Consider the following 19,084-nt stretch of genomic DNA (forward strand, 5'->3'; position numbering starts at 1 on the left):
TTAATCCTTGATTAGAGGTAAATATATCATTCTTTTCACTGAGTACCATCTATAAATAAACTGCTACTTCTTTCAGAGTCACTTCAAAAATTAAACATAATTCCATTTCTACTTGAAGGAGAGGAGCATTAAAATTAGTTTAATTATCAAAATATTTCACATTTGGTTCTAAAAAATTATATACAATTTATAAGCATTATTTTATTTCATTCTAAATCTCAGACCAATAAATCATTTGGCTTTTAATAGCACAACAATTTTTATTCCCTTTCTTAGAGTCAGAACAGTAAAAACAGCTTTCTTTTTGTAGTCAAAGACAAAACAGTGACTTATGGATTAAATTACTAGTTGTCACTAAAAATTCAAAAAACTTAAAGCTTTCATTTCACTAGAAGTGGACTAAAATTAGTTGAGGCACTCATTTATAACAGCTCTTGGCACCAGGTGGCTCAGTGGTAAAGAATCCGCCTGCCAGTGCAGGAGATGCGAGAGATGCAGGTTTCGTCCCTGGGCTGGAAAGACTCCCTAGAGCAGAAAATGGCAGCCCACTCCAGTATTCTTGCCCGGAAAATTCCATGGGCAAGGTAACCTGGTGGGCTACAGTCCAGGAGGTCACAAAGAATTGGACATGACTGAGCACACACACACACATTGGCATAAATGGATAAACTAATCTTAATCACAAAGAACTTGTCATGACTAAGTTACGCCTTTAAAAGTGGTTGATAACAGCAATAATACGACTGAGAAGCTATTTGCTAAAATATATTACCATAATAATTAGCAAATTCAAAAGGAAAAATGATTGTAAGGAAAGAACTGAGGACTAGCTAGCCACTTCAATCCAAATAATTCTCATTTCCACGGCAGAATTAAAGAGTCCATTGATTCCAGTTTATCAGCAGATGATGGTATTGAATAGAAAGAGTAATTATACATTGTATGTCTCAGTATCACTCCCACAAGTAAAATTTAAGCGCTGCATACAACTGTAATCAAACTGAGACCTTCCAATTCATTCATCTTTTGAAGACCTTGGGACTGTGATCAGAGTATGGATAATGATGACATTCCAGGATGTGACAGTAGACTACAGATTAAAGGGTTAGAGGAGCACATGTGAGGCCACTTCAAGTGATATCGACAGATACTTCCCTTTAACACTGTGAATATTGGGAATGCTGAGTAAATATTAAAACTTTAAAAAACACTAACATTACTGCCATATTTTTAAAAGTCCAATATCACGCAGAATTCTTTGGTGCTATGCAAAATTATTTTTTATTACTGAAAAACATTTCTGTCAACTTCATACATCTAGCATAGCCAGAATTTTATTGTGAATTTAGATCACAGATTTCTTATGCAAAATTCAAGAACAAGATACAGAGAACTGCCATCGCTTCAAACGTCATAAAACTTAAACACATTATCATTCCCACCCTAACTTTTTCTTGTGTGCTCATTCTCAAAATTAGCCAGGTTTACAATGATCCTTGACTTCTCTAATTCCCTATTCTTCTATCTTAGCCTCAACATCTATTGGGCCTAGAACCTGAGGAAATGGACAGAGTAAGAAGGATGAATAAATGAGATAGAAATAATCTGAACCATTGCTCTGAAGTGTATGTTGAGAAACTGTTCTATCATATTGACTGAAAGATGCTAGGTTAGACAACCAGGTGGTTCACTCCAGTACTACGCTCCACTTCCTAGAAGGTGAACATAGCATATAGGCAGTGAGAAGGGAATCATACAGAAAGAATGGAAATAAATGCTTCCAGGAACTCAGCAACTAGCCAGGAGAAATTCCAGGATGTAAAAACATCAGGAACTATTTGAAGTGACATGGGGTGTATTTGCTGTGTTTGTCTTTGTGTCTGAGATGGCTACCAATAACGTGCAATATGAATATAAACTTTATTTATTTATTTTTGGCTAGATGTGAAAGTGAAAAGGCTTGAGACTCTTTTCTAGCTACAGTTTTTTAGAGAAGGTAAGTATTTTTAGAGAGGGTTAAAAAAAATCTAACTCAGGAAGAAAGCCAAGAAGAAAAAAACTAAAGAGGCACGGAAATCTAAACTATCTTAAAGAATTTGGTGAATTTCATAAGCAAAAAGTGAAAGTGATGTCGCTCAGTCGTGTCCGACTCTTTGCGACCCCATGGACTGTAGCCTATCAGGTTCCTCCGTCCATGGGATTTTCCAAGCAAGAGTGCTGGAGTGGATTGCCTTTTCCTTCTCCAGGGGATCTTCCCAACCCAGGAATCGAACCTGGGTCTCCTGCATTGCAGGCGGACGCTTTACCATCTGAGCCACCAGAGAAGCCCTTAATAAGCAGTGACAGGTTCAAAAGACATTTGCTCCTTGGAAGAAAAGCTATGACAAACCGAGACAGCATATTAAAAAGCAAAGTCATCACTTTGCCGACAAAGGTCCATATAGTAGAAAGCCATGTTTTTCCAGTAGTCATGTATGGATGTGAGAGTTGGACCATAAAGAAGGCTGAGCACCAAAGAACTGATGTTTTTGAATTGTGGTGCTAGAGAAGATTCTTGAGAGTCCCTTGGACAGCAAGGAGATCCAACCAGTCAATCCTAAAGGAAATCAACACTGAATATTTGTTGGAAGGAATAATGCTGAAGCTGTAACTCCAATACTTTGGCAGACTAATACAAAGAGCTGACTCATTGGAAAAGACACTGATGCTGGCAAAGACTGAAGGCAAAAGGAGGGCAGCAGAGGATAAGATGGTTAGACAGCATCACTGACTCAATGGACATGAATCTGAGCAAACTCCAGGAGACAGTGCAGGACAGAAGAGATTGGTGTACCACAGTCCATGGGGTCACAAGGAGTTGGACACAACTTAGCAACTGAACAACAACAATTTCTCTTACTTCATCATTTAAAAACTAGATGAAATTGTAGAAGGATTCTATTAATCAGATTAGAATAGTAAATTGTATTTCTTCAGTTTTAACACTATGTGATTTATTAATTTATTTAATTTACATTTATTTTAATACATTTTCAATCTGCATATACCACTTAAGATCATTTTGAAATTTATTTATCCTCAAATAATGCTTTAAAAATAATTAATTTGAAGATATAAAATAATCATGTGTTAAAAGGGAATAGTTGATATTTATTTACATAAAATATGAATCATTACATTATATTTAAACTTTATAAAATAATCTTGAAAATATAGTCGTGTCTGACTCTTTGCGACCCCATGGATAGTCCATGCAATTCTCTAGGCCAGAATCCTGGAGTGGGTAGCCTTTCCCTTCTCTAGGGGATCTTCCCAACCCAGAGATCAAACCCAGGTCTCCCACATTGTAGGCAGATTCTTTATCAGCTGAGCCACAAGGGAAGCCCGAAATAAAATTTCTTTTTGATAGGCACACTTTTTACTATATCAATATTCTAAAATAATGAAATGATTTAAATATTATTAAGGAAGACAGTGAGATTATATTACTGTAGTTTATGGCCTATATTAAGGGAAATAATGAGCAGTATTCTATCTGGGGCTAACTATATTCATCTAGTTCTTACTAAAAAACTGGTTTTAGGTAAGTAATATAACTAATGGAGATTCTGGAATCCATGTGTATAATGTATGACTGAAGAAACTACAGATGCTTTGCCTTGGTATGACCAATGTCTTAATCTCTTTGAAGCGCTGTTATATGGAAAAAGTATTGATTATCCTGCAGAATTTTAGAGGATATATCTGAGAGTATGCAGTAATACCTAGGATCAGAGCTATCTGATAAGTGTAATGAGGCACTTCAGCAGTTGGTAACTTAAAATACATTAATGTGAGTATATAGACAGAAAGATACATCAATAGACAAAACAAGATAGCCAATATAAGGTAAAGGAGAGGCACTGTATCAGTTGAAAAATGTAATGACTTTCATTATAATAATGAACAATGTAATGTTTAATAACTAATGTTGAAAAACTTAGCTAGCTGTTTGCAGGAATAAAATATCAGTTTAGAGTTTCATCTCAAACCATGTGCCAAAATTAATTCCACAAGAATTTAAGAGATATATTTTAAACTTAAATTACAAAAGCAAGAAATAAATGTATTTCAGATAGTAGAATGGAAAAATACTTTTAAGCATAAAAAACAATATAATAAATTATCAAGAAAGATTGACACATATGGCTACACAAAATTAAGCATTTTGAAATAAATGAATAGATTAGGATAGTGCAGGATTAGAGAAAGAGTGAGAACTAGGAATAGAATGAGGGACGTTGACAGTGTCATAATATTCAGAGAATGTTTATGACTATTGAAAATAGGCACTTACCCTGGCTTAGGCACTTATGAGGTCACTGCTGGCCTTGAAGAGACAAAGCCATTAAACAGATTAAAAGTTAGGATGCAAGTGTTAAGTTGAGGAAAAGTGAACAAATTTAGTCTATATGTTCAAGAAATTCGGTGTTAAATGAAAAGGGAGCAGGGCAGTCTTTTGAAAAGATTTCAGAGTTAGAGGCATGAACATTTTATTTATCTGGCCCATAGGCACAAAGCCTAGCGCCCATGAAAACATCCAGTACTTACAAATGTATTTAAAACTTTGAAACTTAGACACTGACAGTAAAATTTGACAGGAAAATTAAAAATTAGAGACTATCAAATATTTAACTTATAAAATATATTATGCCAACTTCTTTATTTATTAAATTTAATAATACTTTTTTCATAACATACAAAAACAATTTTTTTCTTTGCAAGAATTCCCTAGAAAGTACAATATTTGCAGAAATGAGTTTTCAAAAAGAGCAAATGATAAAATGAGTTACTTTAGACCAAGTAATTTCAAAAGAAAATCTATATAAAAGTTTTAAATAGTTATACTGTATCTAATGAAAAATATGGACGTATTTTGCCATTTGATTATAAAAATATGCTTTCAAAAATAAAAAATCAGTGTACAGAAATCAAAGCAGTGCTAACACATATCTTAGACTTACTCTTTAATTAAATCCATAATAACATTAAATTAGTAATGAAGTTGATCAAGCCTAAATATTTCACATGCTTTACTATTTACTTACATAATTTAATTCTAATTTGCAACTTGATGTTTTAAAATATCATTAAGAAATTTTCCAAACATTTTAATGTTAGATTTGTGTTGGGTGGTCTTGAGAAACAATAGTACATAGGGTCTATGAATATCTTAAAACAGCTTTATTGAGAGAACAATTTGGAAAGCGTATTTTTGTAAACAAAAGGCAATGGAAGGAGGGACTGAAGACATCCAAGACAGACAGAATACAGAGTCAAGAGTATAATGTTTTTTGAAGGCAATTCCTTTGAATTTACAATATTGTGTGTGCATGCTCACATGCACATTTAATAATAATTTGAGCAGTCACATGCAGGGTATTTAAAAAATATAATACTATGATATAGGATTTTAGTGTGTCAAATACACAACACACATTTAGAATTCTTTATTGTTCATGTACTTGTGACCAATGTACAAAAGTCAAAGCAGTGCAAACTCATATCTTAGACTTACTCTTTAATTAAAACCATACTAACATTAAATTAGTAATAAAGTTGATCCAGCCTAAATGTTTTACATGCTTCACTGTTTACTTACATGTTAGTTATAATTTGCAACTTGATGTTTTAAAATATCATTAAGAAATTTTCCAGACATTTTGGAGTATTTTGAGTATTTCTATATACATGTGCTATGGATATTTATTTATAAATCTATGTATGTACAGTATTTTATAAAATAACGAATGCTATGTAACTAACAGTAACAAGGGTACAATATACAAAGTACAAAGTGCAACTAAAAAGACCAGAAGGAATAAAATTAATTTAGAAAAGATGTTTTCAATTTTTTTAGACTTGAGGCAACTTTATACTCTTAAAAACTATAGAGGACCCAAAGAGCTTTTGTTCATATGGGTTTACAACTACTGATACTTCCTGTATTCAAAATTAAACTGAGACATTTTAAAACTGTTGACTTATTTAAAAATCAAAATAATGGCCAATTATGGGACATCTCATAATATTAGCATAAGAAGAAAACCAGGGTTGTACAATTCTAGTAATTTTTCCTTTTTATCTACTCTGCAAATCCAATTAATTTTCCTAAAACACAATCTGACATTTTTCAAATTTCAAACATTCAAAGACTCCTCACTGCTGACAAATAAATGTTAAAATTTTTTATTAATAAATTGGCAATCAAAGCCTTCAACAAACTCATCCTAACTTCTTTTCTACCTTTTTCTATTTCTTTGATACATTTCCTACTCCAGATGGCTCTAATTTCTATCTTCTAAAAATGAGTTATGAATCATAGACTCTTATCTTACATAAACTTTTCATCTCTCAATTAGCATGATGTTTCCATTCTATCTATGTCAACCTTGTATCTTCAAGATGTAATTCAAGTTCTGTCTGTTCCTCAAAGTCTCTGTTGACCATCTAGGATATGTAATACCTCTTTCTTCTGAATAACTATTGAATTTATTTTCTATTCTGTTCTTTTTAGCAACTGGCATATACTGTTGATTATAATTCATTTTAATTTTCTGTAGGAGGAAATATAATTGATTTGATATATATTTTATTAATCCAGATATTTTTATAATATCACAATTAAAGTCACCACATCAGGTTTCTAAACTATTACTCAGTTCAGTTCAGTCACTCAATCGTGTCCAACTCTTTGCAACCCCATGGACTGTAGCCTACCAGGCTTCCCTGTCCATCACCAACTCACACAGCTTGCTCAGACTCATGTCCATCGAGTTGGTAATGCCATCCAACCAGAGGATGGTTATCTCATCCTCTGTTGTCCCCTTCTCCTCCCGCCTTCAATCTTTCCCAGCATCAAGGGCTTTTCAAATGAATCAGTTCTTTGCATCAGGTGGCCAAAATGTTGGAGTTTCAGCTTCAATATCAGTCCTTCCAATGAATATTCAGGACTGATTTTCTTTAGGATGGACTGGTTGGATCTCCTTGCAGTCCAAGGGACTCTCAAGAGTCTTCTCCAAAACCACAGTTCAAAAGCATCAATTCTTCAGCGCTTAGCTTTCTTTATAGTCCAACTCTCACATCCCTACATGACCACTAGAAAAACCATAGCCTTGACTAGACGGACCTCTGTTGGCAAAGTAATGTCTCTGCTTTTTAATATGCTGTCTAGGTTGGTCATAACTTTTCCAAGGAGCAAGTGTCTTTTAATTTCATGGCTGCAGCCACCACCTGTAGTAACTTTGGAGCCCAGAAAAACAAAGTCTGTCACTGTTTCCACTGTTTCCCCATCTATTTCCCATGAAGTGATGGGACTGGATCCATGATCTCAGTTTTTTGAATGTTGAGCTTTAAGCCCACTTTTTCACTCTCTTCTTTCCCTTTCATCAAGAGGCTCTTTAGCTCTTCTTCACTTTCTGCCATAAGGGTGGTGTCATCTGCATATCTGAGATTACTGATATTTCTCCTGGCAATCTTGATTCCAGCTTGTGTTTCATCCAGCCCAGTGTTTCTCATGATGTACTCTGCATATAAGTTAAATAAGCAGGGTGACAATATACAGCCTTGACATACACCTTTTCCTATTTGGAACCAGTCTGTTGTTCCATGTGCAGTTCCAGCTGTTGCTTTCTGACTTGCATAGAGATTTCTCAAGAGGCAGGTCAGGTGGACTGGTATTCCCAACTCTTTCAGAATTTTCCACAGTTGATTGTGATCCACACAGTCAAAGGCTTCGGCATAGTCAATAAAGCAGAAATAGATGTTTTTCTGGAACTCTCTTGCTTTTTCGATTATCCAGCGGATGTTGGCAATTTGATCTCTGGTTCCTCTGCCTTTTCTAAAACTAGCTTGAAATCTCTGCACCTTCCCCTCAATTTTGCTGTGAACCTAAAACTTCTCTAAAAGATAAATTTTAAAAAAATTGTTTCAAGCAAGAAACGCTCAAACACTAAAATCATAAATGCTACTAATGATAAGAACAAAAATTAGCATGGATATTTGATAGGGAAACACCTAAAATTCTAGGAGGAGATGTTGGAGAAGTTTTTAAAAATGTAGTAGCAATTTATATCTAGCTTCCTCTTTTCTCAATCTCAGTACAATACAGGCTTAAATAACAAATAGGCGAAATGGTTTAATGAATGATTAAATCACAGGGGAAAAAACCTCCAGGGAAGCCATTTTGGGCATATTTCCTAGTTTGTAAGGGAGACATCCTAATGAATAAACTGATACTTCTGTTGACAATACTGTTGACAAAAATATTGCTAATGAGGCTAAATGGCCAATTTACTTGACATATTGTTTCATTTTTCATGTTCTATTGTGTGAGCGGATCTCTTTGATTTTTTTTGAACTCTGTCATTATACTACCACAGTCATTATGGTAACAACTCAACGCACTCATGTAATATGCCTTACATATTTGGGAACACATTTATTATGTTATATATAAACATGAACTTCTTGTAAACATAAATCCAGATTTTATAGTGAGAATGTATTATCATGACTGAGCCTTAAGGGTAAGTGTCTACATATTGTAATTAACATTACGTCTATCATTCTACAGTTATATTTTGTAGATAGTTGGTCTAGAAAAGAAAAGCCAGCAAATATGACAGATTTCATTCCCTAATTAAATCTGGCCCTGAAAGATACTCAGCCTTTGCACCAGTACTCTTCTATCTAAGAGAAAGTATAATATTGAATAAGAGGGAATAGCAGAAATAAAGGGACTTGAAGGAAAGGTAAACACTGACTTCTTCACAGCATTTTTACAGTGGTAAGATCTTCAGAAAGCAACTATTTCATATGTCCTTAAATAGATACATTTATCCAATTTTGAAGGTATTACAAATATGCTGCATCAATTCTTCATTGTATTGATATAAATTAAAACTAACTGGATTTTGCTGCATAAATTATTTCCCTTTGATCTTCCTGAACTGAACAAGAAGAAGAGTTAGCTGCTAGAGAAAGTGCTCCAAGAGGGCAGGGTTTTAATTGAGCAGGATTGAATTGAGCTGAGGACAGAACTGGCTCTCACTGAAGGTTTGTTGAATACTGTATGAACACATCAGCATAACATCTTTCATAGCCTTGGAAGCAATTGTTAACATTTCCCTTAGCCTCTCCTTCAGACCTTTGTTTTAAAAAAATTTTCTTCTCTTTTATTAAGGTGCATCTACATATGTATTTAGGGCTTCCCTGCTGTTTCAGCAGTAAAGAGTCTGCTTGCAATGCAGGAGCCACAGGAGTCATGGGTTTGAACCCTGGGTCAGGAAGATCCCCTGGAGGAGGCAATAGCATTCACTCCCGTATTGCCTGGGAAATCCCATGGACAGGAGCCTGATAGGCTATAGTTCATAGGTTTTCAAAGAATCGGACACAACTGAAGCAACTTGGCATGCCCACATGCACATGTGTTTATATATATGTGTTTTGTTGTTTATACGAGATTTTTAACTTTTGGAGTTCAGAAACCAGTGCTGTTTTTCTTAGTTTGTATCCTAAATTACCACTGAGTTCTATGCATTCTGACAATGCTCCATAAACACTTAAAAAGACAACTATTCATTCCTCTGCATTTTCTTCAAAGACCTCAATTTCTAGTTGAGCAGCTGTAGAACTCTGAATTGGATGGGCTCTGACTAGTGCTAAGCATAGTATAGTGGGAAATGGTTTCTATATGTGGCTGCTGCTGCTAAGTCTCTGCAGTCATGTCCGACTCTGTGACCCCATAGATGGCAGCCCACCAGGCTCCCCCATCCCTGGGATTCTCCAGGCAAGAACACTGGAGTGGGTTGCCATTTCCTTCTCCAATGCATGAAAGTGAAAAGTGAAAGTGAAGTTCCTCAGTTGTGTCCAACTCTTCGCAACCCCATGGACTGCAGCCTACCAGGCCCCTTTACCCATGGGATTTTCCAGGCAAGAGTACTGGAGTGGGGTGCCATTGTCGTCTCCGTCTATATGTGGCATATATGGGAAATAGATGACACATATTAACTAGGCTACATTAATCCTGATGAAGCAGGTAACAATTCTATAACTGGAGAATAGGGAAACTAAAGCCTGGAGAATAAATAAGAGGATGAAGCGAAGGCATGAGATAAAAATTAGAATTTCCTATAATTAAGTGAATATTTAAAAAAACAGTTTCTGGGGGCTTGATTTATGCATATAATATTCGCTTGGAATTTTCTTTTCATTGTCTTAAGCACAGGAAAGAGAAAGTCTCAAGTTCAAAGTATAATTAACAATAGTCACACAAAATGGTTTACAAAACTTTAAATTTCTACATTGTTTTAAAATTGATTTTTTTTACTGTATTTTGATAAGAATCATTAAAAAGCAGCATTTAAGGAAAGGATATATAATTAAATAAAACAGTAGGGTAACAGTCCTGTAGTAACTACAAGTTTTGTAAAAACAATTTCAACAATGGTTAGAAATAATTAAAATTGTATAAAGTTATATGAGCAGGATTCATATAATAATTGTGTTTTTATTATCAAAAATCTATCAGTTTAAATAGTTAATCTTTTTTAAAGGTAGTAGGTTCTGCTTATAATAATTTTCAATTGCTTTAACTGGATTTACATTCAATTTCAGTATAGTCAAAATATATTATGTCAGCAATAATCATTACTATAAAGTTTAAATGCAAAAGTGAAGATGTTACTAATTATATACTTTCACGGTATTATATAGTGATTAAGAGCCAGACCACTTGGGTTCAAATTCCACTTCTGCCACTTACCAACTGAGAGAATCTGGGCAAATTACTTAACTTCTTTGTGCCTGAGCTTCTTGATCTATAAACTGGGGATAATATGAGTAGTTGCCTTATAGTCTTGGTGATAAGTAAATGTATTAATATATGAGTGTGTAAACAATCCTTTGCATGTGGTATCAACTCAATAAACATTAAGTATTATTGTTATTATGATTATAGCAATGCAAAGACATAGAGAAAACAATAGAGTGTGAAAGACTAGAGATCTAAAGAAAATTAGAGATACCAAGGGAACATTTCATGCAAAGATGGGCTCAATAAAGGACAGAAATGGTATGGACCTAACAGAAGCAGAAGAGATTAAGAAGAGGTGGCAAGAATACATAGAAGAACTATACAAAAAAGGTCTTAATGACTCAGATAACCATGATGGTGTGGTCACTCACCTAGAGCCAGATCCTGGAGTGTGAAGTCAAGAGGGCCTTAAGAAGCATTACTACAAACAAAACTAGTGGAGGTGATGAAATTCCAGCTAAGCTACTTCAAATCCTAAAAGATGATGCAGTTGAAGGCTGTACTGAATATGCCAGCAAATTTGGAAAACTCAGCAGTGGCCTCAGGACTCAAAAATGTCAGTTTGCATTCCAATCACAAAGAAGGGCAATCCCAAAGAATGTTCAAACTATCATACAGTTGTGCTCATTTCACATGGTAGCAAAGTAATGGTCAAAATTCTCCAAGAACTTCCAGATGTACAAACTGGGTTTAGAAAAGGCAGAGGAACCAGAAATCTAATTCCCAAATTCCACTGGATCATAGATAAAGCAAGGGAATTACAGGAAAACATCTACTTCTGTCTCATTGACTACACTAAAGCCTTTGACTGTGTGGTTCACAACAAACTGTGGGAAATATTTAAAGAGACAGGAATACCAGACCACCTTACCTGTCTCCTAGGAAACCTGTAGGCAGGTCAAGAAGCAAGTTAGAACATTACATGGAACAACTGACTGGTTCAAAATTGGGAAAGGAATATGTCTAGGCTATACATCGTCATCCTGCTTATTTAACTTATATGCAGAGTACATCACGCAAAATGCCAGGATAGATGACTCACAAGTTGGAATTAAGATTGCCAGCGGTAATACCGACAACCTCAGATATGCAGATGATACCATCCTAATGACAGAAAGTGAAAAGAAACTAAAGAACCTCTTGATGAAGGTGAAAGAGGAGAGGGAAAAAGCTAGCTGAAACTCAACATTCAAAAAACCAAGATCATGGCATCTAGTCCCAACATTTCATGCAAATACATGGGGAAAAAATGGAAACAATGGCAGATTTTATTTTCTTGGGCTCCAAAATCACTGCAGACAGTGACTGTATCCGTGAAATTAAAAGACAGTTACTTCTTGGAAGAAAAGTTAAGACAAACTTAGTGTATTAAAAAACAGCCATCACTTTCTGACAAAATGATGTCAGCATATATATATATTTTACATATAGAGAAAGCTATGGTTTTTTCAGTAGTCATGTATGTAAGTGACCATAATGAAGGCTAAGTGACAAAGAATTGATGCTTTTGAATTATAGTGCTGGAGAAGACTCTTGAGAGTTCCTGGGACTCTCAAGGAAATCAAACCAGTCAATCCTAAAGGAAATCAACCCAGATATTCATTGGAAGGACTGATGCTGAAGCTGAATCTCCAATACTTTGGCCATCTGACACAAACAGTGGATGCATTGGAAAAGAGCGTGATGCTGGGAAAGAGGAGGCAGGAGGGGAAGGGGGCAACAGAAATGAGATGGTTGGATGGCATCACTGACTCAATGAACATGAGTTTGAGAAAACTCAGAGACAGTGAAGGATATGAAAGCCTGGGATACTGCAGTCCATGGTGTTGCCAAGAGTCAAGTGCGACTTAGCAACTGAACAATGATTATAGTAAATTGGAAATGTAATTCTAGAGAAGAAAAAGCTTCAAATACATAACTTTTTTGAAACCAAATATCTTTTTCTGCAAAATAAAAAAATTGATAGTTTGCACTTCCCACATTTAATAAGGACTGTTTCTATTTATATGTTCTGAGTGGGTCAGGGGTGTCAGGCTGAGTGAATAATCACATTAACAATCTTAATTCCCAATTGAAACAAATAAGAACAAATGGTCATTCTTGGATAATCTGCAAAACTAAGTGAATAAATGACATATCTTTCTGTGATTCCTTGCAGACATCATGGAAATCAGGACAGTGGCTGTTGGAATTGTAGCAATCAAAGGAGTGGAAAGTGAATATTACCTTGCAATGAACAAGGAAGGAAAACTCTATGCAAAGGTATTGATAGATGATAGCTCAGACTTAATTTCTCAAACTTATTTTTGTCAAAAGTATCTTCCCTTTCTGAAAAGTAAAAATGAAATTAATTGCTCTCAAACTATGTAACTCAATGATTTCATTAAAACATTTTCTATTTAGGAATTAAGGAAAAATGTTTTCTGTGTCACCTTGGACAATTTGTTTAAGCTCTCTGGCCTTTGTTTCACCATCTGTAAAATAAGTTGGATTAACTGACCCTTAAGGACCCGTCTGGGCTTCCCTAATGGCTCAGTGGTAGAGAATCCACTTGCAATGTGGGAGACATGGATTTGATCCCTGGGGTTGGGAAGATCCCCTGGAGGAGGAAGTGGCAATCCACTTCAGTGTTCTTGCCTGGAGAATCTCATGGACAGAGGAGCCTGGCGGGCCACAGTCCAAAGTGCTGCAAAGAGTCAGATGCAACTTAGCGACTGAGCATGCATGCATGCAAGGATCCTTCTAGCTCTAAAATTTCATTTGTACTTTAGATACTTAAAATATAAAATTTCCATCTGTCAGCTCTTTTCGTTAAACTCCATGCAGTTTGCACTTTGTTGATATGACAATTCTTATGAAAAAAATTCAGACTTTTGTTTATCAACATCAATCTCACAGTGAAGGACTTTGACTTGTAAGCATTCCCATTGTTCTTGCTTTATTACAATACAAAATATGTAACAGTTTATCCTACTATAATACAGTATAATTGACTTTTCTTTTGTATTCCTGGCATAGACAACATAAAAATATAAGTTTAACTGAATGAATGACAAGTTGGATGGATGATCAAATTAACTTTAAAATTTTCCACCACTATCACAGGTAGTATAATAGTAAATGAATAAAAGTTGTAAAAAATGACTTCAGCTGAGGGAAGGAGTATGTGTGTGTGCTCAGTCAGAGGATCTGTTAATTATATAAAAATCTCAAGGTTAGGAAAAGAGTGACTTGGGCCTAGTAATATGAGAGCTGCTAATTAGAGGAAAATAGCTCTTAAGAATAGTAGCAACTGATTGCCAAAAATCAACATGTTTGGAACTATGTTACATAACTAAATGTATAGCATTTTAGCTTTGTAAAAAATTTGATCTTTTTTCAAATACTCTATCCAACAAATTGCATTATTCTTGATCAAAAAAGTCGTGTAGGTTTTAATTTTACCAAATATTATGCTTATTCTTTGTTTGAGTCCTTCTAACAATCATTTGGATAATGTTGTTTGCTGTTCTTCATTGTAGAAAGAATGTAACGAAGACTGCAACTTCAAAGAATTAATTCTGGAAAATCATTACAACACATATGCATCAGCTAAATGGACACACAGTGGAGGAGAAATGTTTGTTGCCTTAAATCAAAAGGGGGTTCCAGTAAGAGGGAAAAAAACGAAGAAAGAACAAAAAACAGCCCACTTTCTTCCTATGGCAATAACCTAATCATATATGGCATATATAAGAAACCAGTTCCAGCAGGGAGATTTCTTTAAGTGGACTGCTTTCTTTTTTTATCTTTTCTTTTCTCTTTTTAAAACTAACCAAGAAAGGCTGGAAAACTACTGAAAAACTGATCAAGCTGGACTTGCGCATTTATGTTTATTTTAAGAGACTGCATTAAAGAAAGATTTGAAAAAAATATACACAAAAATCAGATTTAGTAACTAAAAGTTGTAAAAAGTTGTAAAACTGGTTGTACAATCATGATGTTAGTAATAGTAATGTTTTTTCTTAAGTTAATTTACCCTTAAGAGTATGTTAGATTTGATTATCTGATAATGATTATTTAAATATTCCTATCTGCTTATAAAATGGCTGCTATAATAATAATAATGCAGATGATGTTATATAAGATGTGTCAGACCTAAAGGCTGCTGGAATGATCTGTCAGATAATCAAGCCAACACTAACTATGGAAGATGAGCAGTATTTGAATACGTTCTAGTGAAAAATTATGAACCACTCTAACTAGAAAAGAAACAAGTATTCTCAAAAATTCCATCATGGAAATGAGTCAAAGCGGTAGTCTTATAAAAGTATAGAATTAGAACATGCTTGTACCTACCAATTAACAAGAACAAAATTCGTAATGCTGCTCCAATTGAAAGGGTATTGCTTACAGGATGTTTTAAAAAGTCTTGTATATAAAATAGCAATAATGATGATAATACTGTATTTCATCTCACTCACCACAAAATAACATTTTATAATCCCTAAAAGTAAAATTCAAAAATCTTTTATGTTTTTTTGAAGTAACATAATCTATCTTTTGTATAATTCATATTCGGGAATATGGCTTTTAATAATGTTCTTCCCGCAAATAATCGTGCTTTTCTCCTCTGGTTACAGCATTAAACTCTATTTTAAGTTGTATTTGAACTTTACTGTTTTGTTATTTAAGTTTATGTTATTTATAAAAAAAAAAAACAACCTTAATAAGCTGTATCTGTTTCATATGCTTTTAATTCTAAAGCAATAACAAAACCGTCTGGCTCCACAGCAAATCCCCCTCCCCCTTGTGACCAACATCAAGTCTAGTACACAGCAGTCAGGCCAGCAAATCCTGGATGGCAGACAAAAATGACAGCCTGCAGCATTTCTTACAATAGACGTCTCAAAGGGAACAATACAAAAATGTGAAATATGTTTTGCGACATATTCTTGTCAACTAAATTGGATCTTATAAGTAAAATCACTGCAGATAAAAGGAGCTACAGGATTTAAAAGTTAAGCTTTGTTTAAGTTCATGAGAAGAAAAGTAAAATACTTTTAAAATATGCATACTTAAGTTAGTAGTTTTTCTAATCTCTAGAAATCTCTGCCATTTAAAATATGCCAGCATTGAAAGTTGCTTTCCTATTGAATGGGGAAGACACAATGTCTGAAGTGGAGTCTATAGTTAGGGATTTGAGACTCTGAATAGTAATCAAGGCTTGAGGTCAGGCTACATATGATGGACTTATTGGAAAGATGAATTTCTAGTTCATAATACTTCCATTAGAAGATCTTTGTAGTACTTTATTGTTCAATAAAAGGCCAACATTTATCTAAGTTAACTGGTGATATGCTAACAATGGTGGTTTTGATTTCAAACTATTTGTCATTTAAGTCCCTTTATTTCATACAAATATCTCATAATAACATGCATAGGTAACAGTTACATGAAAAGGCTAGGTCAACAGACATAACAGATTCATTTGATTTTCTTGTGGCTCACCTACATGATGAGGCTGTAGGAAGCTATGAAGGATTGCCTGTCCTCAGGTATACTCTGGGGAAATGCCATGCCTAATAGTCATTATTATTTGACTCCAGGGCCTTGCTAACCTAGGTTCCTAGATCAAGCTTCTGTGCCCGGTGTCTTGGGAACATATCAAGAGAAGAAAAGAATCGATGTTTCTCATTATTTGTTTTCCTTACAGCCTAGCAGAGTGTCTCTACCCATAATCAATTTTTTATATCAATTCACTCAATGTTTAATATCAAAGCAAATTCATAATGAAACTAATTTTAACTAATTTAAAAAAGTTAGGGTGAAACATGGTTATATGGAAATTTAAACAGAAATAGTGTGTATGTATATAAGCTATGAGCTATATTAGGATCAAATACTCTGACTAGAGTTATACTCATGAACAAATTATAAAGCAAGACTGAATTAATCAATATTTAGCAGTAAATCTGATCCAGTAGTGTTTCTAGAAACACTTAACAATTCTTTATCCTCCCCCCTTTATTTATACTTAATGTGCAAGTTTTAGAAAATAAAATCGGTACTAATTACATACACTTAGAATTCAAGAGTCTTACAACTGCAAGGAATCTTAGTCCTTACTATTTATTTGTAGACCAGGGAATTCAAATAACACAGCAGGTTAGGTTCAGAGCTGCCACAAGAGTTGAGCTCACTCAGCTTCTTGCTCTTAGATGATTACAATTATTAGTTAATAGCCTTTTTAAAAAAGTATTCCTATAGAAATATAACCTTTACATTTACATGCAAATGTGCCATGTTTGGGCAATTCACTTGATATATAATAATTAGTCTATACTGTGATGATTTGAATCAAAAGGAGGAAAAGAATGAAATTTCCAATTCTGATTCCTATTCAATTCTTACATGTACCTTTTTATTTACAAATGGAGAGCACTGTGCAAATTAGCCAGATAAACAGAGTAATCTTTTCTAAATGTTCTTTGAAAGAGAAAGCTGGTTAAATACATTGGTTTTTAAGAATTAGGAAGGAAAAAACTGAATAGTTAACAAAAGAATAAAAAATATATTTTCGATGTAGTTAGTGAACTAAAATATTTTTACATAAAATGCTATAATATAAATCATCAGGCTTTGAGCTGGCAAAAGTTCAACTTAATGACAGAAAAGAAAGGATGCTGAATATCAGTTCTTGGTTTCCATCTCTTAGTGTTTGCCCCTTCTGGTTCTTAAAGAACATAGAGTTGGCCTATGGAACTGGCTGTGCGTGCGTCAGTTGCTTTAGTGGTGTCCAATTCTTTGCTACCCTGTGGACTTAAGCCCACTAGGTTCTTCTGTCCATGGGATTTTCTGGGCAAGAATACTGGAGTGGGTTGCCATGCCCTCCTCCAGGGGATCTTTCCAACCCAGGGATCAAACCTGTATCTCCTGCATTTCCTGCACTGCAGGCAGATTCTTTAACTACTGAGCCACCTGGGAAGCCTGGAACTGGCTGTACTAAAGGCAATTCTGTAACCACAAATACCCTAAATCAATGCCTCTCAAATGTCCTACTGAAACACCAATAACAGTAGAGGTAGAGAATGACTCTAAGGAATAATGAAAAGGTATCCCACCAAAGAATTTCTTGAAAATTTTTCTTAAAACTCATGTGATTTTTACATTTTATTCCATAATATACTTATGTCTGCTTTAATATAAAATTCACACAAGTGGAAAAAAGTGATATATCAGAAAGATGTGTAAGTTTTATCATGTGGCTTCATTTGCACTACTATGCTACTGCCATATACCTAGACATGAATAAGACGCAAGAGAGCCTCTACTTCACACAGTTCAACTTTACACACAGATGACACCTGGTTAAAAAAAAAACAAAACTTTACCTATTATAAAAGTTTACTATGAACTATGTGACATTAAAAACATTTAAGGACCAATATGAGTGGTTGATGCCATCAAGGTTTTGCATTCATTATGTCAGCAAATCTGGAAGACCCAACAGTGGCCACAGGACTGGAAAAAGTCAATCCTCATCCCAATTCCCAAGAAAAAAAGTGAAAAAATGAAGCAGCTCATTTGTGTCAACTCTTTGTGACCCCATGGACTATAGACTATCAGCATCCTCCATCCATAGGATTTTCCAGGCAGGAATACTCGAGTGGGTTGCCATTTCCTTCTCCAATTCCCAAGAAGGGTAGTACCAAAGAAGATGCTATCTATCACACAACTGCATCCATCTCACATGCTAGTAAGGTCATGCTTAAAATCTTGCATGCTAGGTTTCAGCATTCTGTGAACCAAGAAATTTCAGATGTCCAATCTGGGTTCAGAAAAGGAAAAGGAACTAGAGATCAAATTGCCAACATTTGCTGGATTACAGAGAAAGCAAGGGAATTCCAGAAAAATGTCTATCCCTGTTTCATTGACTATGCTAAAGCCTTTGACTCTGTGGATCATGACAAGCTGGGGAAAGCTCTTAGAGAGACGGGAATACCAGACCATCTTACCTGTCTCCTGAGAAACCTGTATGTGGGCCAAGAAGCAACAGTTAGAACCGTATATGGAACAACTCACTGGTTCAAGATTGAGAAAGGAGTACGACAGGACTGTCTGCTGTCACACTATTTGTTTAACCTATAGGCTGGGTAGATCACGAGAAATGCTGGGCTGGATGAGTTACAAGCTGGAATCAAGATGTGGGAGAAACATCAACAATCTCAGATATGCAGATGATACCAC

At 34.9% G+C, this 19,084-nt stretch overlaps 2 protein-coding genes across 2 annotated transcripts in view; one reads left to right on the top strand and one right to left on the bottom strand.

Moving 5' to 3' along the window:
- The window catches only part of FGF7 (fibroblast growth factor 7), a 62,140-nt gene extending 46,633 nt beyond the window's left edge, over positions 1 to 15,507 (top strand). The window contains exons 3-4 of the mRNA XM_005685797.3: positions 13,014 to 13,117; positions 14,377 to 15,507. Coding sequence (XP_005685854.2) covers positions 13,014 to 13,117; positions 14,377 to 14,571 — 299 coding nt within the window. The 3' untranslated portion in view covers positions 14,572 to 15,507. The remainder of the gene's footprint in view (positions 1 to 13,013; positions 13,118 to 14,376) is intronic.
- The window catches only part of FAM227B (family with sequence similarity 227 member B), a 228,409-nt gene that overhangs the window by 118,566 nt on the left and 90,759 nt on the right, over positions 1 to 19,084 (bottom strand). The gene's annotated exons all lie outside the window — the stretch shown is intronic.

Source organism: Capra hircus, chromosome 10, assembly GCF_001704415.2.
Source record: "Capra hircus breed San Clemente chromosome 10, ASM170441v1, whole genome shotgun sequence".
In the NCBI taxonomy this organism is placed as follows: domain Eukaryota; kingdom Metazoa; phylum Chordata; class Mammalia; order Artiodactyla; family Bovidae; genus Capra; species Capra hircus.